The sequence below is a fragment of the Phyllostomus hastatus genome, unplaced genomic scaffold, assembly GCF_019186645.2.
Source record: "Phyllostomus hastatus isolate PE091 unplaced genomic scaffold, TTU_PhHast_1.1 phas_contig_29, whole genome shotgun sequence".
NCBI classification, from domain to species: Eukaryota; Metazoa; Chordata; class Mammalia; order Chiroptera; family Phyllostomidae; genus Phyllostomus; species Phyllostomus hastatus.
In genome coordinates this window covers 47,290,028-47,316,220 of record NW_025333835.1, presented here as the reverse complement: position 1 = coordinate 47,316,220, position 26,193 = coordinate 47,290,028, and the positions used below count along the sequence as shown (strand labels likewise).

General features: G+C 53.1%; 1 protein-coding gene across 2 annotated transcripts; it reads left to right on the top strand.

Moving 5' to 3' along the window:
- Positions 1 to 266: 266 nt before the first annotated feature.
- Positions 267 to 25,923, top strand: PROSER1 (proline and serine rich 1). 2 transcript variants are annotated; one of them, XM_045839228.1, is made up of 13 exons: positions 267 to 1,091; positions 2,703 to 2,768; positions 5,189 to 5,257; positions 6,860 to 6,954; positions 7,901 to 7,994; positions 10,388 to 10,498; positions 11,243 to 11,326; positions 12,802 to 12,880; positions 13,348 to 13,443; positions 17,187 to 17,231; positions 21,725 to 23,459; positions 23,908 to 24,058; positions 24,585 to 25,923. In XM_045839228.1, the coding sequence occupies exons 1-13, from the start codon at positions 1,047 to 1,049 to the stop codon at positions 24,705 to 24,707; spliced, it is 2,793 nt and encodes a 930-aa protein (XP_045695184.1). In that variant the 5' UTR covers positions 267 to 1,046; the 3' UTR covers positions 24,708 to 25,923. The 2 variants fall into 2 exon arrangements, with proteins under 2 accessions (XP_045695184.1, XP_045695185.1); XM_045839229.1 differs by lacking the exon at positions 17,187 to 17,231.
- The last annotated feature ends 270 nt before the right edge of the window (positions 25,924 to 26,193 follow it).

Here is a 26,193-nt window from a genome sequence, read left to right as displayed (position 1 = left end):
CTGCGGGAAAGTGGCCCTACGCCGAGGACTTCGGTCGGCCAAAATAAAGGCGGCCATAGCGATGCCGTAACGACTCGACGTTAATTCTTTTGACATTAAGAGCGACCAATCAGAAGCTAGCACACAGAAACCCAGGTCAGGGGAGGGTGACCCTGAAAAAAATGCCTGCCGGGTTCTGCGCAGGCCTTCACCCGCATCCGGCTCCGAAGAACTCAGGCACGCGCCGCGGACACCTACGTTCCCACACGAGGACCCCCGCCGCTGGCTCTCTTTAAAGAGTGGCCTAACTGGCGTCGCAGCGCTGAGTTTGCCTGGGCGCGACGGACTTCATCGAAGGCCCCCGGAGCCGGTGGGAGCTGGAGGGGTAGCCGGGAGGGGCTCCTGGCAGAGCGGGCGCTGCGGGGTTCCGGAGTCCCCCTCCACTCGGCCCCCGTGCCCCGGCCGCCGGCCCGCTCCCGGAAGCCGTGCAGTGGGTAACAAAGGGCCCGCCCGCCCGCCGCTGCGGGGCCGCGGGGCCCCAGGAGGCCGGCGCAGTTGCTGGGATGAGCGTGAGCTGGGCCACGGGTCCAGGTTCGCGGCGGTGAGGGGGGCGGACGCAGAGGCCGGCCCCTCAGTCCTCGCCGCCCGCGGGACTCTGGCGCCCCCGCCGTGCGGGCCGCTTCACCCGGGAGAGCGGCTTCGCGACCGTCCCCTGGCGGCCCTGGCCTCGAGCTGCGGGGACCGGCGCTCAGCCCTGGCTGCCGACACCCGGGTTTCTCCGCGGGACTCAGAGAGGATCCAACTCTTCCCCAAAGTGTCCTGAAGCTCTGTGCGCAAAAGCTGCAGAAGCCTGATGATTTTTGCTTTTTAATAAAAAATCTTTGTACGCCTCCATTTTTAGAATTTCCCCCCCCAGAGTTTTAAGTAGTCTACCTCTACGCATCCTGTCTCTTGCTCCTGGAGTCTTTTTCCTCTTCGGCTGTCAGCGTTTTGACGGTCAGAACTAAGCGGGGACGAACGTTTTGTCATTGAAAGTGTGTCAGAACCACGTCGAGAGAGTAGTCAAGATGGACAAAAAGTCGTTTGAAATGGTGCTGGATGAAATTAGAAAGGTAATTACATGTAATTCCTTAAATCATTCTAGGAGCTACGGATTCTCAGGCCTTGTTCTCTTTTAGGCACCATGCAGGCTGTGCAAAAGAACGGGCTTTAGGATTGCAAACTTGGTTGGAATTTTAACGTCCAGTGTAGGACGTGACGTCTCCATGCAGTTCAAGTTACAAACAGAAATTACGATAGCGCTTTAAACGTCTTGACAATCTGTGCGGTGTCTGGGGACGTTACGTGAAGAGGGTGCTCGGCTCCGAAGCTGACGCCGCAGATCTTCAGCAGCTGTCTCGTTTCGGAGAAGCGATTTCCTGGTCTTTCAGTCCCGTGAGACATCGACTGAAAGCCGGGGAACGCTTCTTGAACCGTAGTTGCTGGCGTAACCGTGGTTTTCAGACCCGAGTCGGCACTCTGTTGCCTGAGCCGGCCAAAGTTAGTGCCTGGATGAAAAGTGTGGCGTTACGTTTGGAGTCAAATGAAGTTTAAACTCATACTCTTAGGAATGGGCTTTAGTAACTTGAATTCTACAGCTTTTCTTGTCCTGCTTTCCAAGGGTTTGCTTCGTTTTGAGGCAATTGTAGGTAGCCTGTCTCCCAGAAAGAAGCATACAGCGAAAGAAAAAAACAAAAGAAAAGAAACAAAGAAATGTAGCCTTGAGCGTAACTACCTCCAGTGCAGAAGTGAGAGTTTACCTAGTTAGAAACGGAAGGGCTTAATGTCGCATTCTAATGCTAATAGGGGGCCTCTGCTCACACTTCCAGGCAATTGTCTCCGCATTTCCTTGCCTCCAAGAGCCAGGACTGACTTGGAAAAATTTGCCATCCTGTGCCCTGGTGCTTACCATTTGTTTCAGCTTATGGAATTAATAAAATTGCCTGTGGGCATGCTGTTCTTCATTTTCTGTTAGGCTAAATGGTGTATTTTTCTCATTCTTTATAAAGCATTTTTCTTTTCAAATTTGCACGTGAGGTGGAATTTACATACTCATTGATATTGTTATTTTTTGAAGGAAAAGTTCTGATTTTGCAAACCCAGTTTGTCCAATTAAGATTTACAATCAAATGTCAGCTTGCTAACTCTATTTGGAATTTGCCACAACTTGTTCCTGAGCTGATAGTTAACTGCTGTTGATGAGAAAATCGTCTGCGCATTCAGGCTGACCAGTGGATTTCTCCCGTTGGAAGCCACAGGGTGCCACTTTGCACATTCCCTCCCAAGTTGTGAGAAGGTCACACAGCAAATACTAGTGAGGGGACAGCGAGTTGTTCCGAGATGAAAGTCACGTCCACACAAGACAGCCACTTCACTCGTTATTTCTGGTTTGCAATCCAAACGTCTTTTGCTGTCCATGCCAAATAATTAGATGCTTCGATATTGTCTTAGTCTGTTAAGATGGGATAAAAATACAGGCGTGAGAGTTACCGCTGGGTTTTAAAAGGGGCCCTCAGACTTTGTCTGTGTAGGTCAGTTGAAACCAGATGACGTATTCCTGGTGTCACAGTAGGTCTACAGTAGTACTGGCTGTTCCTACTGTCATTTGAAGTGAGGGCATCTTTGCTGCACGAACGTTGCTGTTCTGGTCACACGTGTGAACGCCATTTCTCTGTGTTTCGCAGGCTGTTCTGACGGAGTACAAGTTAAAGGCGATCGAGTACGTGCACGGGTACTTCTCCAGTGACCAGGTACCACTCCCCCCCCCCCCCATTGAACCAGAAGTCTGTCTGTTGTTTCAGACTGTGTTCCGGCTGATGTCTGTTTACCTGCGGGTCGGGGTCAGAACTGCTTTACTTTGTTGCTGCACTTATTCAGGAATTTGAGGAGTTTTCAGTTTTGGTAGAAAATGTTACAGAATTTATAGTTTAGGTATTTTAGGTGGACCCTTTTGTACCACAATGTCATATGGTTTACATGGTTTACATGGTTTTAAAATGCAGCATCTAAAAAATGTCATTCAAAGTGTTTTCATTCTGGGCACAGTATCGTACGTAAACGTCTAAACTTCTAGTGGCAAACGTGCTCAAATTTGCATAGAATTTATAAGTCAATCATTGCAAAATTCACCACATCTTATAAAAGAAAACTTAAATGATGAAATATTTTCTTACATGAAGCCACTAAGTTAAAATTCTAGCAATAAGGACAGAAATACAGTGTCTAATGAGTAGTTTCTGTAACTGCCAGAAGACCAGTGGCAGTGCAGTGCAAACTGTTCGCCTAACTTTTGGGAGAGTTTGCCGGTCCGAAAACACACGTATGTGTGCGCTCACACACGCGCTCCCTGAATGCGTTGGGAGGGGCACCTGTGCATTGTCTGCTGGCGAGGCAGGGCAGCTGCGGGGGGCACTGCTGGGGCGGAGTCCTGGGGGAGGGCGGGAGGGCCTGCAGACCCAGCTAGTGGACGCGCCCCGCCCCCTCTTCATCTGTCGCTGAGGATGTTGGAAGCAGGAAGGCGGCAGCTCCCCCCGGAGCCACTCGGTGCCGGGCCCAGACGGCTGCTCTTTCGCGAGTTCTTCAGCTGCTACTTTTCAGAATCACCTTGTGCTTTCTAAAAAGTTGAAAGTTTTGAAAAGACAATTTCTCATAGGGAATAGCCCTTCTTCCCTTCTTTGTGTGTGTGTGTGCATATGTGAAATTTTCTACAGAACTTCTCAGTGGTTGTTCCACTTTGCTAAAGTCATTGTAAAGTTTATTAAGCCACTTTCTGCAGGTGTGACCCTTAAGCCTACTTTATATAGTGAAGGTTCTTCTTTCTATATCAGACTTGATGGTTTGTAAAGTTTTGTGGCTGGTAAAGTGCCAGGTGGCAGCTACTGTATAGTAAAAACAGTCCTATGACAGTAAGGACACACAGCACAATCTTAACAAATTACTTAGAAAGTACACGTAATACTCGTTTGCTGTTTTATCTCTTTATAAGGAATAAAAAGTATTTTTTCCTCTACACATATCAGTCCAGTTTCTAGCATTAACCTTGTTTTGTAGAATAATTGAGACCTACTTTCTGGAACTCACAGTAACATAATTCATTAACCCAGATCTTATTACATTGTTCTCTCTTCTTGAGCCTTTTTTTTCCTGGAGTGTCGTGGGGGCTTTTAAGCGGGGTGGTAGAGACCTTACAGAGAGACTGAAATGTGACATCGGTGCCTTGCTCACCTTACCAGCTGTCACCCTCGCTCCCTCATTTGTCCTACGGCCACTGGTGGTGGAGGGAGGGGCCTGGTCGCCCGCGCTTGCAGAACGCCCTGCCATTTAGAGCGATTTGTGGGGGGTCCTACGTTTTCCAGGGGTGGGTCTGTGTTGTGAACGTGCAGTCATGACCTCCAGGTTTGGTGAAAGAACAGAGGTTAGCAGACGTGCCCTGACCACTGGGCACCCTTCTGTGAGCGGTCACACCCATCACTCCTCACTGAAGTCTCAAAGGTTTGCCACTCACAGTAGCCGCACCTGGGTGCTCGCTGGGCTCAGCACCCATCAGGCCCTGCGCTTGCTGCATTTTGATGAGGAAACAGTGTCTCAGCACTCGGACCCGCTCGGGCCTGGCCGCTCCTGCTGGAGCCTGTGGGTCGTGATGCGAAGTCTTCGTCGTCCTTCAGCACTCGGCTCCTCACGCGCTAACGAACACCGGGTGCCGCCATGCGTCCTCACGTCCCCAGGCTGACGCTGGGTCTCCAAGCTGGGCTTCCTCACCGCCCTTCCCTTCCCTTCCCTTCCCGTCCCCTGCCTGCTCGCCTCCGAGTCTCGCGCTGCCACTCACTCCTCTTGCAGCCGGTGCTGTCTGGGACTCTGTCGGGCGGCCGGGCTCTGTCCTCGCCCCCTGCCTCGGGAGCCACTCGCGCTCACGTGGTGGTGCAGCTCTCTGAAACCGGGCTTGTGCCAGCACGGGGGTGGATTGTTACCAGGTGTATTTCAGTTGGTTTGAACGGAAGGGGCAGCACGTGGCTCCTCTGCGAACCCAGTGCCAGCCCCGCTGCCGGCGCCCTCCGAGCCCTGGGGGCCCCCCGGGAGGCACGCTGAGGACGGACCACGGAGTGCCGGGGTGAACCTGGCAGGACCGTCTCCAACCCGTGGTCGTCAGTGCTCCGTTCCTTCTCTGCTGCAGGTGGTTGACTTACTGAGATACTTCTCCTGGGCTGAACCTCAGCTGAAGGCCATGAAGGCACTACAACATGTGAGTGACTCCCTTTTCCTGAGAATGTGTGTAGAATTTAAACTGTGTGCGTTGTACTATTAAATTGTACACCATTCTTCTAAGACCAAATTCCACAGGTTCCTAATTGGCCGATTGGAGGAGAAAGTATTTACAGGCAAGCAAAACACAGGACTTGAACTTCTCTTTCTGCACTTCTGTTGTTGGACGCCCTCTCCCTTTTGCGTTTGGTCCTGGAAGGACAGTCAGACGGCTTTGTGCTTGCATTCCCTGGACCGACACCATCCAAACAAACGTTTGGAGGCGGTAGAAATGTCTTGTAACCGCACCACCTAGTACGATAACCACTGGCTCCATGCGGCTTTGAGCACTTCAAGTATGTCCGGGCTGCCTGAGGAGCTGTACTTTTTAGTGAATCTGAAATTAAATGGGCACTGGTGCCCTGTGGCCGCTGTGGGCCACGCAGTCGGGAGCCTCGAAGAACAGAGGCAGCTACGTCCCGACGGCATCTGGCTGTGCAGGGTGGTTTTTGTGGATTGTCCCGCATGGGTGGCCCTCGGGGTCTGCGGGTCCTCAACTTCCTAACTGAACTTTCCTGAGAAAGTGTCTGGGTCTGTTTCGGCTTCTTTTAAACAATTGCTTCTGTTCTTCCTGGCAAACAATGGGCTGTCTTGCCTGCCACCCATCGCCTGGGGGTGAGGCTCTTTCCCCATGGGCCAGGGAGGCCAGGGGTGCCCTGAGAGGGAGAGCAGAGTGCAGACCTTTGCAAGGAGCACGGGCCTGGCTCCTCCTACCAGCCGGCAAGCCCGGGACAAAGGTCAAGGCTGCCTGCCTGTCTACTTGCCCTAGGCTTCAAGTTCAGAGCCGAGAAGACTACATAGGCACAGCGAAATGAATTTGTTTGAATGAAATTAAGTCCAGCCTTTTCTGACAAAGTCCGATTGAACAGTTTTCACACTGGAGACTGACTTTGACAATTAGGCTACGTAATACATTTTCATAAATGAGCTGAATCAGTATCCAAGATTTTTACAGATATATAATAAACTTCTAAATAAGGAAATCAATCTTTTGCAAATATTTAAACTTCTGGTAGTTTTTTTAGATGTAGTTTAAAAACATGCAAAGGGGTGTGCAGTTTTACCGATTCTGTTGCTGGCACATGAGTAAAAATATTGGAGAATCACTGCTCCCTTAGGAGTCTACTGGGTGTTGCTTCCAGCTGATCTTCTGACATTGGCTTTGCTTTCGAGCCCCCTCCACTGGTAACATACGCCTGTAAACCAGCCAGATCTCCTGCCTGCTTGTCAGAGACAGGGCGCCTCGCTCCGGTTGGTCGTAGCTGACGTTTCTGGGGAAGTGGCTCAGGCGTGCCGACCCGTAGATGGACACACCGAGAAGTGTGGTCACCAAGGGCACAGAGGGGCGCGTGGTCTCCACTGGAAACCGTGACACCAAAAGGCCAGAGTGTAATTTCCGTGCTGGTTAGGGCTGGCTTCTGAGTCGGCAGACTTCAGCTCAAATACTTATGTTACAAACATGAACTGTTCATTCCCCCAAAATGTTAATTTCTGGTGTGAAAATGTCTCAGGCTGAAATTAAAATGGTCTTTTATATTAACAGAAAATGGTGGCCGTTCACCCAGCAGAAGTGGTCAATATACTCAACTGCTTCACCTTCAGTAAAGACAAACTCATTGCTCTGGAACTGTTAGCTTCGTGAGTACTTCTTCTGTTTGCTTCATTGGAGGAAATTCGGAGGACTTTCGAAGTATCTTTTAACTCAGTGTAAATGTATCAGATTTATATTAGGGCATGGAGCTCCAGTAAAATCTGTGAAAGCATAAAGGTGAGCTCTAGTATTGAGCGTGTGCTTATCACGCATGATTATAACTTACAAAAGAAGGGAACCTACCAAGTTTAATTATTTATTTGGGTCCGTCTGTGTGTTAATGACTTGCCTTGCCTTCCTACTGTGACTACTTGAGAGGCTCGTCGGTGTAGCTGTAGGATTTATAGCTGGATACATTCTGACAACGTATTTTTTTGAGGGGGTGCTTAATATGTACTTACTGTTTCTGGCCTTTGTTTTCCTCGATTGTAAAAATAAGGATCTCACCTACTTAGTAGGTGTGTGGCTTTAACGACCGTAGGATCCCTTGCAGAAGCCCCTAGCACAGCGTTGAGTACATGATCGCAGTGAGTGTCAGTAGGCGCAGGGGGAAGGCGTCTGCTCTTCTGCGTAATGAAAAAGCCTGTAAGTTGTTTACAGCACATGCCTTTTAAGTCCCTACCTGCTTACAGATGTCCACAAGACACATGACTAAAATTTAGCACAGGGTGCAATCTCATCCTGAGATCAGTCATGATTTTTATGCACTTGACACATGGGCTTGTCCTGTTGGCGAGCTCACGTAACACTCACCGACAGAGTGTGCTTTCAGGGGCCTCAGAACAGCGAACTTGATTTATAGTGCTGTTTCGTTGCTTTGAGGTAACCAGACAAACCTCTGTTGTCTTTGCCATCTTTACATGCCATGGTATTTGGAGTCACCAGTTAGTCACACTGCTCTCTGTTGTGGAGAAAAAGCTCACTCAGATGTGTTTGTGCAGTAAACAGAAGTTGCTGGCCTCTGTGAAAAGCTAAATTATATTTCTTTCGTAGAAACATTGTTGATGCACAGAATTCTCGTCCCATCGAAGACTTATTCAGGATCAACATGTCTGAGAAGAAGCGGTGCAAGAGAGTACTTGAACAGGTAACTTTCTCGGGGTGGCTGTGTGAACGGTGCGGTGCTGTTTCTGGTGCTGGTGAGGAGAGAGGCGCCCGCCCTGCTCCCGTGTGAGCGGCGGGGAGTCACCGGGCCGAGTGCCAGGGCCCGGGCCTGGCGGAGGAGCTGGGCCGAGTGAGGGGGACACCGAGGTTGGGGGCGGGAGATGCTGCGGCCAAGACCAGGTGACCCCTGGCCTGAGCCTCCAGCCGTGCCAGCTCTCGTCCCTTCGTGGCTTTGCCGGGGCTCTGAGCATTTGTCTTTGACTTCATGCACTTAGGAACTTGACTTTTTGAATTTGCTTTGTCCTTAAAAGTATCAATCAAATGCCTGACAGAAGAATAATAAAGCAAAATCCCACTTTAGTAATTTAAAATCTCTAAGGGTGGGAGAAGTAGCACTGGTCCAAGCCTAGAAAACGGGATTGGTCATCCAGGTGGTTACTTCTTAGGCCTCTGGTGGCCGGAAGCCGCATCAGCAGTGACGCACCTGCCTGGGGAGGGCAGGGCCCGGCGGCCCCCCTGTACGGGACACGCGCGCCCTCTCCGGGGCTCAGGGCGAGGAGAGGGCTCTGCCTGGGGCACAGCTCACAGCTCACAGCGGCAGAGGCAGCATCTGAGCCCACACTTCTCTCTCCTCTTTAGTCATCTCTTATTTTCAGTCACAGTTAATGTAAAGCACATTAGTTCCGGGGTGCGCCCCAGTGATGAGACGTCTGTGGCACTCACTGCGGACGAGTCTCGCGCCCCCCACCTGGCACCGCACGCAGCGATCACACTGTTGCTGACCGTGTCCCCGCGCTGCACTCACCCCCACGACTGCCCTGTGGCCGCCCACCTGTAGGGCCTCCTCACCCCTCCACCTCCTCCCCCGGCCCCAACGCCCCTCCCGTCCGGCGCCCGCCAAAATGTCCTGTGTATCTGCGAGTCTGTTTCTCTTCTGCTCGTTCGTTCACTTTCTCTTTTAGGTTCATTTGTTGGTAGATAATGTATTTATTGCCATTTTATTGTTTATATTTTTTATCCCTTTTTTCTTCCCTATAAAGAAGATCTTTTAACATTCCATGTAACACTATTTTGTTGGTGAGGAACTCTTTTAGCTTTTTCTTGCCTGGGAAGCTCTTTATCTGTCCTTCGATTCTAAACGACAGCTTTGCTGGGTCAAGCAATCTTAGCTGTAGGTCTCTGCTTTTCATCACTTGGACTACTTCATGCCAGCCTCTTCTTCTTGCCTGCAAAGTATTTGTTGAGAAATCAGCTGACAGTCTTATTGGAACTCCTTTGTAGGTAACTAACTGCTTTTCTCTTGTTGCTTTTAAGATTCTCTCTTTGTCCTTAACCTTTTGCATCTTAATTTTTTTTAAAGATTTACAAAAGTTTATTTATTTATTTATTTTTAGAGAGGGGAAGGGAGGGGGAGAGAGGAAGAGAAACATCAATGTGTGGTTGCCTCTCACACACCCCCACGGGGACCTGGTCTGCAACCCAGGCATGTGCCCTGACTGGGAATCATACTGGCAGTGCTGTAGTTCTTAGGCCTGCACTCAATCCACTGAGCCACACCAGCCAGGGCTGCACCTTAATTTTCATGTCTTGGTCTGGGCTTCTTTGGGTCCATATTGTTTAGGACTCTCTGCACTTCTTGAACTTATGTGTCTATTTCCTGCACCAGGTTAGGGAAGTTTTGTGTCATTACTTTTTTAAATAGGTTTTCAATTTCTCCCTTTTTCTCTTCTCCTTCCTGCACCCCCACAATGCTAATGTTGGTATGCTTGAGGTTGTCCTAGTGGCTCCTTACATTTTTTTTTGGCGGGGGATATTCTTTTCTCTCTTTGCTGTTCTGATTGGGTGTTTTAACTTTCTTATATTCCAAATTGCCGGTTTGATTCTTGGCTTCACCTACTCTATGGTTAATTCCCTGTAATGTATTCATTTCAATTAGTGTATCCTTTTCTGTCTGATTCTTTTTCATGGTTTCTCTGTCCTTTTTCATGATGTGGAAGTTCTCACAAAGTTCCTTGAGCATCCTTACAAACCACTGTTTTGAACCCTGTATCTGGTAGTTTGTAGAGTTAGACAATGTTATTTCTTGGTCATCGGAGAAATGGGACATATTCAGTAGTTAATAGACTTTTCTGCACACAGTTTGTCATTTGCATTGTGAAGATATCTTTGTATAGGAGCCTGCTGGTTGTGATGTTAAAAATATTATGTCACCTAATAAAATAATTCCATTTAAATGAAGTGAGCTTGGTCACGTTCACCGCCGTAAATGCTGACTGATGCAGGAACAGAATGAATGTGAGGCTGTGCTGTAAATCGTGATCTCAGCAGGGCCCTGGTTTTTGTTTTTTAACCGCTCTCTCCTTTTTCGTGTTGTAGGCTTTCAAGGGAGGCTGCAAAGCTCCTCATGCTATGATCTCTTCCTGTGGGACGATCCCAGGAAACCCGTATCCCAAAGGGAGGCCGAGTCGCATTAATGGAGTTTTCCCAGTGAGCATACTTTTAGGACGTCTTTGAAACTTCTTGTGGCTAAACGTGAACTTCAGCATAGTTCTTGTATTTAAAGAAAATGCCAGTTGATGGGGCTGCTACAAAGGAAAGGAATTTTATGACGTCAGCAACTTAATTGACAGGTTGAAAGTTTATATATAAACTACATTGCAGCGTTTCTGGACATCGTGGCCCCACTCGCCCTTGCACGGTGCGCACTCTCACAGGCGGCACTCGCAGAGCACACCTCTCCTCGCCGTCCGGTCTGCGCTGTGAGGAGGTGCTCTGGGACGCCTCGAGGGGTCTGCGAGCCACAGCACTGGTAGTCACTCCTGGGAGCGCCTGCTGTGGAGGAAGGAGCCGCAACAGGCTGCCTCCCACCCTTCTCTCCTTCACGCGCGTGATGTGTGGGAGGCACCGTGGCACGAGGTGCCACCTTGCCAGGGTCGTGCACCCGGGGCGGGCTGGGTCTGGAAGCCAGTCTTTCAGTGCCGACCAAGCTCAGTCCTTCCCTTCACTGGGATCCAGGGGGACAGTTGAGATGCGTGGGCGCAGCTCCAGGCCACTTCGGTGACCTCGGTGAAGCAAGCCGAGAGCTCGCTGTGGCGGGAGGGCCGCCTGCGATGGCAGAAGCGCACAGAAGGGACAGGGCCATGCGATGCAAGAGGCCTCTGCAGTGAGGGGTTGGGTTTGGTTTTTATGTCTCGATTATGTTTTTTTAATTTTACTTTATTTTTAAAACAGGGAACCCCTCTGAAAAGAGATGGTGAGGAATGCACCAGTGAAGGCAAGGGGATAGCCGCGCGGATCCTCGGGCCGTCCAAACCGGTAGGTGCGGGGGCGGGGGGGGGGGGACGAAGCAGCAGCCCCAACGCGTGCAGGCAGCACGCCCCTTCCCGGCCTCGGCCGAGCTCTGCGTCGTGAAGTCCGAAACACACGTGGTCTAGCGCGGCAGCACCGAGGGCCCTTCTGAATTCAATGTTTCATTTAAACGTGAAAACAGAGCTCGTTTTTATTTTTTTTCTCCAGCCATGTTTAGCTGTGTGCTCGGAGGTCTGGAGTGTGGAGTTCGCTGTGACTGAGGCTGTGGTTTGGCCGATCGGTATTAGTGTTGGGGAGACAGGACAGAGCCGGCAGGTCGGGAGTGGTTTCCAGGGAGTGACAGTGCCTGACTGGACTGCAGGCTGGACAGAAGACCACCCGGTGGGTGGGGGGTCACGGGCGAAGAGCTGTGGGCCCGCACACAGCCACCCGAGGCCCCCCGGCCTGCCCGACGAGGACTCCCGTGGCGGGTGTTCACAGCAGAATCACCACCGAGCAGACTGCCGTCCTGGGAGCCGGGGAGCGTCTGGGTCCTCAGCTGTCGGCGGGGCCTCTGCCCCCAGGGACAGCTGTCAGCATGAGCGTGCGTGCGTGTGCGTGCGTGTGTGTGTGTGTCTCATTAAAAGTACAGTGTTTGGCTGAGCTCTGGTTCTCTAGAGACCAAGTCTTTTTTTCTTTTTAAGATTTTATTTATTTTTAGAAAGGGAGGGAGAAAAAGGGAGAGAAACGGTGGTGGGCTGCCTCTCGTGGGGGGACCAGACCTGCAGCCCAGGCGTGTCCCCTGGCCTGGGACTGAACCTGCATTCTGCCACTTTCTGGGACGACGCCCGACCCACGGAGCCACACCAGTCAGGGCTAGAGAGCAATTCTCTTAATGTCCTTTGTTGTCTATATAAATTCCATCAAAGCTATCAAAGATTTGTGGATTTCACAAGGCAGAAAGACAGAAATGCTGGATTGATCATTCCGGTCTGTGTTCTGCTAGAGCTGTCGGGATGCCGAATGCTGAAGAAAAGAGTTTGTTTCCCTCCCAGAAGGGGAAGGGGGGCCGGAGTGCTGAGACAAGTCCCTGAGGAGCTGAGGAGCACCTCGGAGGTCCCCGGGGAGCGGAAGTCGCGGAGCCAGTGGTTTCCTGTGTTGCGCAGGAAGAGAGAGGAACTCTCGGCCTGGGCTGGGCAGGTCAGGCGGACGCCAGCTGGCTGGTGTGGTCTGACCGGTCAGGGAAGGGGACGTGGCGCTGCAGTAAACACAGACACGCTCACGGCAGCTCTGGCCGGACCTGCCTCTGCAGGTCCACAGGAACCACGTCCTTTTACAGCAAAGACATTTTCCTTGTTTGTGCCACGTGTCGGTCCAGCAGTGGGCTTTTCAGGGCGTGGAGGGCCTCTCGGCACTGAGTACTCTGAACCAGGTTGGGCCGTGTGTGCCCGCAGACCGGTCCGTGGTTTTCTCCTAACCGCTGTGCTTTGTCCCTCGTCCAGCCTCCTTCCACGTACAACCCGCACAGGCCCGTCCCGTACCCGATACCTCCGTGCCGGTCCCACGCCACCGTCACACCAAGTAAGGATGCCCTCGCGGTCCCCATGGCTCCCCGGGCCCTTGCTGACTGACGTCGGGCAGGCGGGGCGTGTGCTCTTACGGCACGGGCTCAGTTTCGACTTTGCCGGTCGGCGGCGGCGTCCTGGCGCACAGCCGTGCAGCAGACTGGCTTTGTGGAGCATGTTCTCCTGGGGTGGGCAGAGTACAGGTTACTGCTGACTGCTACCAACTGTCACGGGTTTCTCTGTGGTGCTCCGTCTCGAACCCCTTCCTGGCAGTTGGTGTGTGAAGGCACCGCCCGTGCCCTCTGCCCGACCGGCCGAGCGTGCGGGCTCTGCCCTGCCCGGGCTGCGCAGCGAGCCTGCGCCCGGAGCAGCTCCACTGTGGAACAGATCCAGAGATAAACCAGTGGGTGCATTAATCTAGTTGGGACTCCTGGTCACAAAATGCAACTGAATTATGTTTTTTCTTTTACGTTTTTACTTTAGGTGCTTACAACAATGCAGGTCTGGTGCCGTTAGCCAGTGTCATAGCCCCGGGCATGCCCCCTCCACCTGCATACACCCCTAACCCAGCAGGAGCAGGTAAACGGGCTGGAGGGGGGGGGGGGCGGCGGTCGGAGCACGTGGCTCGCTCACTTACACGCGCACACTGGGCGGGCACGGCTGTTGGGAAGGGGGGTCACAGCAGAGGGTGCACCGACTGACGGCCCCGTGGCCTGTCTGAGGGTGCTCGGCCCACGTGTGCAGACAGGAGCAGGCCAAAGGAGAGTCCTTCTCGTGAGCAAGTGACGGACAGAACATGTGTGACTGACTCGGAATGTCACCCTCTGGGCAAATGAACCTTGAGTGGGGAGACAGTCTTGTCAGGAGGTGCTCGGAGGGTCTGACTGCTCTCCGGAGCACTTTCCAGTGTGGCCTTTCTCCTCGGGCCTTCTGGGGAAATGGGGTGTGAAGTGTAAATCTCGTTTCTTTCGGGGTTTTTTTAGAGAGGGGAAAGGAGGGAGAAAGAAAGGCAACATCGATGTGTGGTTGCCTCTCACACACCCCCTACTGGGGACCTGTCCTGCAACCCAGGCATGTGCCCTGACTGGGAATCGAACCAGCGACCGTTTGGTTTGTAGGCCAGCACTCAGTCCACTGAGCCACACCAGCCAGGGCTAAATCTTGTTTCTATATGTTGCCAAGCTGTTCTCCAAAAAGACTACCAGTGAGAGTGTGTGAGTGTACAGTTTCTTCACACTTTTTCAGCTTGGGGTATTGTCAGTTTTTAACTCACACCAATCTGGTAGGGCTTGTTTAGCTTACATTTTCATTTATGTTTTATACAGAAGTTTAATTTTTATTTTGACTAGCTGTTGTTAGATTTTTCTGAGTTTTATCTTTTGCCTAGGAAACTTTTCCCCATCCCAACCAACAGTATGAAATATGATCTACATTCTCTTATTCTCTAATTACTTTGATTGTAATTTTTTCATGTGTAGCTTTAACCCACTGCCATTTATTTTTATATCTGTGTAGGGTAGGGATAGAACCTAATTCTTTTCTGCCTTCTCAGAGACTCAAAGTCACTTAACAGCATTTGATAAGTTCTTTTTATCAAATGAACACCGCGGAACGCTGGTTGCAGAGCATTTTATTTCTTGCCCTTGTTAATGGTACCTCCTGCCTTTAGCGTCTTACGTTTTCATGTAGCCGCGTGGACGTGGTGAAGGGGAAGCTGGGACCATGTTGTCTTGGTTCAGATCTTCGTCACTGTGAGGGGCCTGGGGGCCCCGGTCTTGTGAGAGTCCTGCTCCGTCTGGAATTGGTGTTCACCCAGACACACTCACTGACCGCTGTTCTCCCTGCTGGAGATACCACGCGTGGCTGTGTTCCCCAAGCTGTGTCCCATTACAGTTACTCTCGGTTATGACGGTGCCCCCCCGACTCGGCCGGCAGGTTTACAGTGTGCTCTGGCGTCCGGAAACGCTAGCTGTGCTGTTTTCTTTTGACTGTTTCTGGAAACTTTTTCTTCCCTCTGAGCTTGGAGATCATTTTACACGATTAAAACAGTTAAATTTATGTATGTATGGCTATAGGACAACTTGGGAGAATGGACATTTTTACGACATGGAGTCCTCCGGGTCAGTCACGCGTGTGGGTGTCTGCACCGAGTCGGGGGCCGTGTTTCTCCCCAGGCCCCCTCCGTGTCGGGTGGGGAGCTGTTGCCGTTCTCCGCGCTACGGGGTCCATGCCTTGGGTGTGTCTCTAGGGATTTCAGAAGTGCTTTTTGTTGCAATTTTAAATGAAATGTTTCGTGTCTAGGTACTTATTACGAATTACCTGTCTTTTTTTTTTAATCTTGAAAGTGTTTTGAGTTTCCTAGGTATAAAATAATGTCAGCTGAGTTATACTTTCCTATAGAAATGTTTCTTTTTTCCCTGGCCTTATTGGGTATTAATACTGTTCTGGCTCCTTTTTGTTTTTTGTTTTACAAAGGTATTTTGCTTGTATCTTTATTTTCAGTTTTTTTTTTTCAGATTTTATTTGCTAGTTTACTTGATTTATAGATTATACTTAGGTGGATTCTCATTTAAACCAGTGAGGGAGAGAATAGCAATTTCCAGCAACTATAAAGGTTACATATTTGTTCTCAGTTCTCCCATTTTATTTTCACTCGCGACTGTATCCGTCTTTCACCTTAAACATTTCATCTCGGACACGCCAGTGACTGCTCCCACACTCGGAAGGGCTGCTGCCAGCGCGAGAGACTGGGGGCAGCTGTGCCGCACCCGCCCGCCGGCCCGCCGTGTGCCCCGCTGCCCCCTCCGCGTCGGCAGTGCGGGGACACGCCCGTCCTCTCGTCTCTGCCTCTGAACGCACGGCTTCTCACTGTGTCTCCGGCTCTCGGCCGTCCTGTCCGGAAACGTCAGCCTTGTCTTCTCACAGCAGAGAAGTTTTCTGAGTAGTTTCTTCAGAAAGGCGCCTGTGCAGGGCTGTCGTTGGGAAGCCCATCCCAGCTAATTCTGTTTCCTTTGTGAGAACCTCGGCTCTGTCTGTCTGTGAGCTTCCCAGGAGGCGTCCTTGTCTCCAGAGCGCAGAGATGCCGTCTCCCCAGCACATCCGGGAGTGCGTCTTCCCGCCAGTCTGTCCCGGCCCGCAGGCCCTCAGGGTGTGGCAGCTGAGGTCTCTGAAGCTTGGGAAGCTCCTTTCTTACTGTCCCTTTAACTCCTGCTTTTTCCCCTGTTCTAGTTTCCCTGGTATTCTGATATTGCACTCTATTTGTCTTCTAAGTGGCATGTGTATTTTTTTTTTTTGTATTTTTGCCATTTTTAATGGGATTTTTTCCTACCTAAGTAATTTAACTTTAAGTAATATTCTAATCTTTACCATTCTGTGCATTTATTTATTTAGAGTCAGATTTTTATATCTAAAAGTCTTCACCTTCTCTGCTTGTGTCTTAACAGTTGTGTGTGTGTGTGTGTGTGTGTCTGAATCTACATCACAGGGTTTCACTGCTCTTTTCCTCTCCTCCACGGAGTCTCTGTGGACAGACACCCGTCTGTTCTGGTTCCTTAAGCCAGATGTGTTCTTTTTCGGACTCAGTTGGGGCTGTGGGTTCCCTTTGGACCTTAGGCCTGTCACGTTGTCGGCTCTGCGGGCGGTTGCTGTGAAGCCACGAGAGGTCCCCTTTTCCGTACCGTGTCTGTGACCGACGGCGGGCTGGACAGGCCCTTTCCCGCGGTGGGTGCAGGAGGCTGTGTCTGCTGGCCGGCTGCACTGACCTCAGCCAGAGGCTGGCTCGGGCTGGCTCTCCCTGACGGCCCGGGCACTGGGCCTGTTCACGCAGAGCGCCGCCCCTGGGCAGGGCCCTCGAGGGGGCCTCCTCCACGGCAGCATCCGCCTCCCACCTCGGAGTCTGCACCGCGTAGGAGTGCTCCCGGGGGTGGCCACCTGTGCCCTCAGCAGGGACAGTGGTTGCTCCCTGCACCGCACAGGCGGGCTGCACTCACTCCCTCCGGGGCGGCGCACTGCGGCCCTCTTTTCCGAAGGGGTTCTCAGATGTGTCTTAAGATAACCCTGCTCATTCAAAACCTCGTTAAGGTGAAATGGGGGGGGTGGGGCACAGTAAGAATCAATTAATCATAATCCTGTCATTCTACATACAATTACTACTGGGATTTTTGCTGATTTCCCTTCTCCCCATAGGCACACATTGTTTTTCCTAACACAGTATACCTGCATATCCCGGGTTTTTCTCTAATTGACCCCAATCGCTGATTATTATGGTGGTAAGTAATTTGACTAAAGCTTGGATCAACCTTTCTTGCCTTATTTTCATACAGAAAATGAAGACCTTTCCAATCCATCAAAACCTGCACAGAGTCAAAGTAAGTGCCAGAGTTGATTCGGAGACACCTGGCGTCCCTCTGACAGTCTGCTCCGCCGCTGTGCCCTGGTGACAGCGGGACCGGAGTGTGTGTGCCCCGGGGAAGCCCCGGTGGGAGCCGTGAGCGGAGCGGCGTGAGCTGAGAGAGGGCAGCAGTGGCGGGCCGGTGCGCGAGGCACGAGACGCGCGTGCTGGCCGCGTGGTGAAAGAGACCACAGGCTTGTGCGCAGCCTTCCCCGCAGTCCAGCCGTGTGCGGACTGTAGCTGGTCACTCTGCGTCGCGTGGGACTAGAAGCCTCATTTCCTTTTGGGTGTAAACATAGGGTGATAAAGAGCCTTTCTGAGAGAAAAAATGTCATATCAGATACCACCTTAATCCGTTTGATTAAAAACAGGTGCTTTTTAAGATGTTTTTCCATTACGGTTGACATTTCGTGGTGTATTAGTTTCAAGTGCAGAGGAGAGCGGTTTAGACATGTGTAGCTTTCGAAGGGACCCCCGTGGGTCCAGCAGCCACCCGGCACGGCAGCAGCCACTACGGCAGGACTGTCTACGCCCCTGGGCTCTGCCTGCGTCCCTGGGACGGCAGGGAATGACCAAGCTCCACTCCTCAGCCCCCCACTCCCCCCAGGCCGCCGCCGCCGCCACCCTCGGTTTGCCGCTGGCGCACGAGTCTGTGTCTGCCTCATGTGTGCACTCCCCGTCTGAGACTCCACTTAGAAGTGGAGTCACATGGTGCTTGTCTTTCTGTGACTGGTGCAGTTCACGTGACAAGACACCCGCTAGGTCCATCCACGCTGTCACAGAGGGCAGTGTCCCCTGTGTGCGCGCTGCACCCTCTTCACCCCCCTCTCTGTCCGAGGACCCCGAGGCGGCTTCCTGTCCCGGCTGCTGAACACAGTGCTGCAGTGGACATGGGGACGCAGTGCCGCTGGGCTGGCTCCAAAGTCCATTTGGTCTGTTCTTTAAAATAAAAGACACATTTTTCATGTCTTACCAATAACTCTATTGATTTGGATATTGAGTATGTCAGCCATCTCTCATGTGGTAGAACACTGATTATTCTCAATCAATGTCTCAATTTGATTGCTATCAGCCTTAACCAGTCTCCTGAGTGTGGAGCATTGTCCAGCGCAAAAGTGCACAGACCACTTTTGGCACGTTCAGGCAGTCACGGCATCTGCTCCACACACTGCACACGTCTTTTTTTTTCTGCATTTCAGTTGCGTTTTTACCTTCCTTGAAATAATAAGCTTAATTTGCCAAAAATGTGTATTTTCTTCCATCTTCAATATTAAAATGACTGCACAAAAATTCACCAATTTTAATAATTTTTTTCATGCACACTGATATGCCAGCTGTCACAATTCAGTCTAACAAAATGGTTTCAAATGCTACTAGAGCTATCTTACAGAAAAAAACCAAATGAACTTTTTGGCCAACCCAGTATTGAATGAGTGTTTTGGATTTCTTCAGATAAGTACCCAGAAGTGGGACTGTCGGGTCATGGCAGATCTGTTTTTAATTTTTGGAGTTAACTCCATACTGCTCTCCACAGCAGCTGCCCCAGTCTGCGCTCCCACCTGCCGTGCACGAGGGTCCCCTTTCTCCGAGTCCTCGCTGGTACTTGTTTGTTGGTTTACTGATCAGGGCCATTCTGACAGGTGGGAGGTGATAACTCACTGTCATTTTAACTTGCATCTCTGATGGCTCGTGACCTTCAGCATCTTTTTTCGTGTGTGCTTTCTGGAGAAATACCTATTCAGGTCTTCTGCCCATTTTTTTTTTTTTTTTGTGGTGACACTGGTTAATAAATTATGTAGGTTTCAGGTATGCAGTATAACAGATCATCTGTACATTATATTGTGTCTCTGCCCATTTTTTAACCCAGTTGTTTGTTTTTTAGTGCAAAGCTGTGTAAGTTCCGTGTGTATTTCGGATATTAGCGACCTACTGGATGTGGGTGGTGAGTGTGCTCTCCCACTCAGTAGGTCCTCTTTTCATTTTGTTGGTGGTTTACTTTGTGAAAACATTTTAGTTTGACGTAATCTCATTTGTTATATTTTTCTTTTGCTTTTCTTGCCCACACACACATCCAAAAATATTTCTAAGAGTAATGTCAAAGAGTTTACTGCCTATGTTTCTTTCTAGAAGTTTTATGGGTTTGGGCGTTAACACTTGAGTCCTTAATCCATTTTGAGTTGATTCTTTTGTGTGGTGTAATAAAGGGTCTGGTTTATTCTTTTGCACGTACTTGTCTACTTTCCCAAGACCATTTATTGAAGAGGCTGTTACCTGGTTGTATATGCTTGCCTCCTTTGTTATAGATTAATCGATCATATAGGTGTGGGTGTATTTCTGAGGTCTCTACTCTGGTTCATTGATTTATATTTTAGTTTTTGTGCCAGTACCATGCAGTTTTGATGACTATCGCCTCATAGTATAGTTTGATGTCAGGTAGCACAATACTACCTCCAACTTTCTTCTTCTCTCTCAAGATTTCTTTGGTTAATCTGAGTCTTTGTATTATTTCATATAAATCTTAGGATTATTTGTTCTAATTCTGTGAAAAATGCCATTGGTATTTTGATAGGATTTGCATTGAGTCTGTAAACTGCTTTGGCTAGCATGGACATTTTAGCAACGTTGATTCTTTCTACGCATAATGCTGTTGTTTATTTGTATCTTTTGTGTCTTTCATCAGTGACTTACAGTTTTCTGAGTATCAGTCTCTTACCTCTGATCTTATCATGGCTTCTTATTTTTTAAGATTTTATTCATTTGCCCTGGCTGGCATAGCTCAGTGGATTGAGCACGGGCTGCGAACCAAAGCATCGCAGGTTCGATTCCCAGTCAGGGCACATGCCTGGGTTGCAGGCCACAGCCCCCAGCAACCGCACGTTGATGTTTCTCTCTCTCTCTTTTTCCTCTCTTCCCTCTCTAAAAATAAATAAAATCTTTTTAAAAAAGGCCTGTGATCCAGGCTTGTGCCCTGGCCAGGAATTGAACCAGAAATGCCTAGTTTTTGGTACGTTATTTACAAACACAGAAATAGTTATACACTTGTTGTGATTCTAGTTCTTATAAAATAAATTAAATACCAAGGAAGTATAAATCTATTTCCATGTGTACTCCAAATCTAAAATGACAGCTTCTCTGTTCCTTGAAACTAAATTACTGCTTATAGCATGGAACGGTACAGATTCAAGGCCTTTTGAGTTTGAAGTTCATGTATTTACGTATTATGGTTTTCAGTTCTTCTGCCGCATTTCTTTTCTAAAACAACTGTGGGATTTATCCAGACCTCCCGCCCTCACTTTGTGTGGTGGGTTACATCTGGGCTGTTCCCTGCGGTCCCCCTCCTCCCCCGGGACGAGCGCAGCCCCGGCCATGCTGCGGCGGAAGAGCCCTCGCCGTGCAGGGGCTTCCAACCCAAGCCTCAGTCCACGAGGCCGTCCCTCGGCGGGCGGTCACTGCAGCAGGGGCGCCCTCCGTCCTCACCGGACACCCTCGGCCCACCCAACACACCGGAAACACTGCGTACACCGGGCACTCCGGACACCCCCGGCGCCACGGAAACACATTTCCGGGCACACCGGAAATGCTGGGCACACCGGAAACACGAGACATAGCGGACATACCAGTCACACCTGGCACAATGCAAATACCGGGCACACCTGAAACGCTGGGAGCACTGGATACACCGGCCACACCCGGCACACTTGGCACCGATGCCACTGAGGGCGGGCACCCAACGGATCCGTAGGGGGTGCACGCCACCCCGTGGGCTCGGGCAAGATGGCTGCCAGGTCGTCCCCAGTACCGCTTAGGTCAGTTACTTACAGTTCGTCAGAGTAAAAGTATTGCGGCAAATTCTAGACGCCTCGAGGAGGCGCCTTCCGTGGGCTCGGGGCTGGAGTCGGTGACTGCGCTGGCGCGCCGGCCGCTGAGCTGGGCCAGGGGGCTCCCGTCCCCGCGGGAGCTGTGAGGCCAAGCCGCGTGGAGCTAGGAAGGCGTGAGTGTCGGGAGAGGAGCGGACCACGCGGGCCGGAAGCCTGAGTCGGGGCGCGGCGGAGGCCGCCGAGCGATTCGCAGTGTCGTGAAAGCTCGTGAGAGGGGGCGTGGCTGGTCTGTGCTCGCGGGAAGTGGCTGGGAAGGACAAGAGGGAAGCCCGTACAGCCACGTAGGTCACAATTAAAGTAGATTCTCCGCATTGTTACAAACTGGGGCCCACGAGAGGAGTCTGCCTGCGTGGCGAGGCTTCGCAGCGCCCGGAGGGCTGTGCCGAGCGGGCCGAGGAGGCGCCGGGCCTGCCGGGGCCTGGCGGTGGAGGTTGCTGCCGTGGTGTCTCGTGGTTCGCACAGGGCAGGGGGTGTCACTGCGCCTGTCACCGATGGTCTCCGTGCTTATTAATTGCTGCAGAGGGGTTGTGCGCCATGGGGGTTTAAAACTTGACATCTCAGCATGATGGTGCATTTTTGCTTCCCCCCACAGCTTTTCCTGCCCCAGCGAGCCAGCTCTTCGCTCCGCACGGGTCTAACCCCGCCACGCCCGCAGCGACTCCTGTGCCCACCGTGTCCCCAGTCAAGGCAGCAGGCCATCCGCCAGCGTCGGCCGCCACCCCCGGGTCCGGGCTGAGCCTGCTGAGCACCGTCCTGCCTGTGTTCCCGGGGCAGGTCTCCGCCGCTCCTGCGCCGCCGCCGCTGGCACCGAACCCCACAGTCATTCGGACCCCTTCCCTGCTGGCCGCCCCGGTCACGTCGGTCCACAGTGCCACGTCCACTCCCGTTCCTTCCGTTTTTCCCGGCCTCGTTCCGCTGCCAGGTCCTTGTGCGGCTGCCGCCCCTCGGGCCCCTCCCGCCCCCAGTGAGGCGTTTGCCTCCACGTCTGCCCCTTTCGCGAACCTCCCCTTCGCGGCGCCCGCAACAGCTGCTCCCACCAGCACCCCGGGCCCTGCGCCCTTGTCTTCGGTGTTCGCAGGTCTACCCTTGCCGCCAGCCTCCCACAGCGCGCCCCACGTTCCCCACTCTGTGATTGCCGGCGGGGCCGCCCCCAGCGTGGCGTGTCCCCTGGGGGTCAGCAGTCCCCTTCTGTCCGCTTTGAAAGGCTTCCTGACGTCCACCGACACCAGTTTGATCAGCTCCTCCGCTCGGCCCGCTGCTGTCACGAGTGGGCTGGCCCCACTCTCCTCGCTGCCCAACCACAACTCAGATTCCCCTGCGCTGGTCCCCGGCAAGGGCTACCTGCCCTCAGCCCTGCCTGCCCGCCAGGGGCCTGCCACCCCAGGACTGGCCGTGTTCCCAGGCCTGCCCTCCCCCGTGGCCACCTCCACGTCCTCGCCCCCGGCGCTGCCCGTCCAGTCCCCTCTGGTGGCTCCAGCCCCAGCTTCCAGCTCGGGGCCCGGGAGTGCGGGCTCCTCAGCCCCGCTTCTGCACGGCCCGCACGCCGAGCCTGTGCCGCCCGGCCCCGCTGTGACCACCATCCCGGTGACCATCAAAACGGAGCCCACGAGTCCCACCCCCTCCGCCTTCAAAGGCCCGTCTCACTCCGTGACCCCCTCTCACGGCACTTTAGGTTTGTCGGGGGCGCTGGGCCACGCGTACCCATCCGCGTCGGTGCCCATCAGCCTACCTTCTTGCCTTAATCCCGCCCTGTCCGGGCTGCCCGGCCTGAGCACGCCCGTGAGTGTCTCCAACCCCCTGGCCTCCGTCGCCCTCGCGGCCCACGGCCCTGCTGCTCCCCTCGCGCCCGTGTTCACCGCGCTCCCTCCCTTTACCTCGCTGACCAGCAGCTTCCCTTTGACAGGGAACCCGTCTCTCAGCCCCTCAGTGTCCCTCCCGGGGGCGCTGATAGCGACCTCGTCTGCGGCCGTCACCTCCGTAGCGACCGCTCACCCCAGCTGCACGGCGGCTGCGCTCTCAGGGCTCCCCGGCGCAGCGCCCGTCTCGGCCGCGCCTTTCCCCCTGAACTTGTCCACTGCCGTCCCCTCGCTTTTCTCCGTCGCCCAAGGGCCTCTGCCGTCCGCAAACGCCCCCTACCCGGGCTTTTCCGTCTCCAACACGCCCGGCGTGGCCCCCGCCCTCCCCTCGCTGGCGGGGCTGCAGGCGCCCTCCACGGTCACCGCGGTCGCTCCGCTGCCCATCACCGCCACCGCGCCAGCGCCCGTCCTGCCCGGCTTCGCCTCGGCGTTCAGTTCCAATTTCAACTCGGCTCTTGTCGCGCAGGCCAGGTAGGTGGGCGGTTGGGAAACAGGGCCCTTCTCTGCCGAGCTTGCGATTTAGTCTCGTTTTTAAGTCATTCACGTGAAAGGCAGGAGGAACGCTCCATGGTGCTACATTATGTTTTCCTGGCCGAAACTTCAGCGCTTAAAACATTCTCTGACCTGCTGTCATGTTAAGCCATGTCATAAAATATGAATGGCTGCTCAGGCAGTATTAGGATTTGTAGTTGGTAATTTGCTTTGATTATGAAACAAGGAATAAACTAATGCAAAACATAGGCGTAGAGGAGTTCAGAATACTTTATAATAGAAAGTAACCTTGTGTGAGTAAGTGGCCGCCTTTTGTGGTTCCTCCCAGCAGAGAGAGCCCAGGGCACGGTGTCACAGGCGAGACGAACACTGAGCCGGCAGCTCTTGTGTGTCCTCGGCGCTCTGACCTGTGTTCCTGCCGTTTCAGCTTGTCGTCTGGCCTCCAGGCCGCGGGCAGCTCCGTGTTTCCAGGCCTCCTGTCCCTGCCGGGCGTGCCCGGGTTCTCCCAGAGCGCGGCGCAGCCCTCCCTGCAGGACCTGCCGCGCGGCCCCGCGGCGCAGTCGGCGCTGCTGCAGCAGGTGAGTGTGCGGCGCCGTGGCCGCTAGGCCTGCCCCTTCCGGCGCCTCCCAGCGCCGCCGCCGTTACCCTGGCACTGATGCAGGGTGGCTGTTAGCGGCGTGTCTGCAGGTTTGATGGCTGACGCTCCCCAGGTCTGCAGCTCGTTCTTGCCTTCCTCCGGCAGCTCCTGACAAAGGTGCTAGCGTGTCTCCATCGGCATGACTTCTTCCTGCTACTGCATACTTCCGGGCCTCAGTTTTAAGAGGTTACGATTGGAATCTCATACACGATGGTTAATTGTGCCTTGTGTTTCACGCGTTAAGCTAAACTTTAAGAAAACCTATTTTTTAAAAGTGTTAAATATTTTAATGGCATTTCGGGGCACCTCCACCCTCAGAAGAAGTTGAACATTTCTTACCGATTTTGGGAGACCGAGCAGACTGACCTTGCCCCACCATTCTTCCTTCCCTCCCGCCTGAGGCGCCCGAGGCTGCACGGCGGACCTGGTGGGGCGCCCCCGCTAACCTGCACGTCCTCTCCTCGCAGGTGCACTCGGCCCCGGCGCTCGAGAGCTACCCCGCCCAGCCGGACGGGTTTCCCGGTTACCCTTCCACGCCGGGCACCCCCTTCCCCCTGCAGCCAGGCCTGTCCCAGAGCGGGTGGCAGTGACCGTGATGTGTGCTGGCCTTCCGAGCAGCGTCCAAACTGCCTGGGGGTCGCAGGGAACAATCCGACAAGTGTGCAGTGGGCCAGAAGTCAGAAACCAAGATGAGGATGATCCTGGGGGAACTGGGATAAGTAAGAGTTTTAAAATATGATTGCATTTTTTAAAAAATGGTTTTAAATATGAGCACTCCCTCTGTGTAAATACGCCGCCAGTGAATTTAATGGAGAAAGCTATCTGAACACTGTCCGGGGACGTTTCACCTCCCCCGGGAGCCTGCGAGTTGTGTGCGTGCGGCGTGTGTGGGAGGACCCCGACGAGGAGCCGGAGCTCTTCAGAGCCGAACACAGCCTTAACCCTGCTCGTCCCGCGTCTACGGACGGAAGAAACAGTTGTGCCTCAGACTCGCGGGTTGCGCGCGGCCCGGGCGGCCGCCGCCGCCGCCGCCCTCGGTGTGTGCGAGCGGTCCCTGCCGGCTCCCGTGGGCCCCGCGCGTCCCACGGGAGGGGCCCGGAGACCCGCAGTCCCTTCTCATTCCCGACACCGACGATCACGCGTGTGCTGCTGAGTTGAACTCTGCCCCCGAGTCAGTGAAAACGGTGCTCATCCCGGTCCTCGGCCTAGACGCACGCGCAGACCCGCCTCCCGCAGACACACGCCCGGCTCGCTCGCACAGTTCGTTTGCCTTCAGAACCTACCTACTCTCAGCAATACCGGAGGGGGCGCGCGCTCCGCCGGCGCCGCCCCGGCTGCCCCTCCTGCTGCCCCGGAAGCTCTTGGTGAATGTTTACAGGCGGGGGCGCGCGTCCGCGCGTGCGTGCTCGCGTCCGGGGCGTCTCCGGAGTCGCCGCCTGGCCGTGGGTAGAGAGGGCGCCCCTGTCGGTGGTGAGTGTGCGGCGTGTGCTCGCTCCGTGGAAGGCCTGCGGCCGTGCGGCGCGCTCGAATGTCACTGGATCCAGGACGCCGGCCGCCGCGCTGGGCGGCGGGGTCGCGGGGTCGCGGGGAGACGGGTCTGCGACCCTGCGGGCGAGAGCGTGAACTCGAGAATCTACTGTAGTGCATTTCCGCCTCTAGAAGTTTTAATTTTATAAAGATGGTGTTTGGAAGATGTTGCTAATGTATTTTCCTTCGACACGGGGAGCAAACTTTTTAAGTATATTAATAAATATTCCTGTATGGTTAGTTTTTAACAATTTTTTAAAATAAACTTTATGGATATGACGTGTTTTGTAAGTGTTTTTCTTAAAGTCTTAGCTAGGCTTTTTAAGTTTTCTGTATGCACGTGAGCTAGTACGTAGAACATTCTCGTCCACAGTTAGTTGGGGTTCAACATACGCTGCAGATCGCCGGCTTCTTCCAAGATGCGCTCACGTGCAAGGTGCATCCCGGCCGACGCTCGAGCCGGACGGTTCGCACCTTTACATGTTTCCAGGCCGACCGCGGCCCGCAGCTAGCCCCGCGCGATGCGGTGCTGGGAGGCGGCGTTTGCCC

Coding starts and splice junctions, on each gene's coding strand:
- PROSER1 (XM_045839228.1), top strand. CDS start 1,047: ATGGACAAAAAGTCGTTTGAAATGGTGCTGGATGAAATTAGAAAG. Junction 5,258..6,859: donor CCATGAAGGCACTACAACAT/GTGAGTGACTCC, acceptor TTATATTAACAG/AAAATGGTGGCCGTTCACCC. Junction 10,499..11,242: donor GCATTAATGGAGTTTTCCCA/GTGAGCATACTT, acceptor TTTTTAAAACAG/GGAACCCCTCTGAAAAGAGA.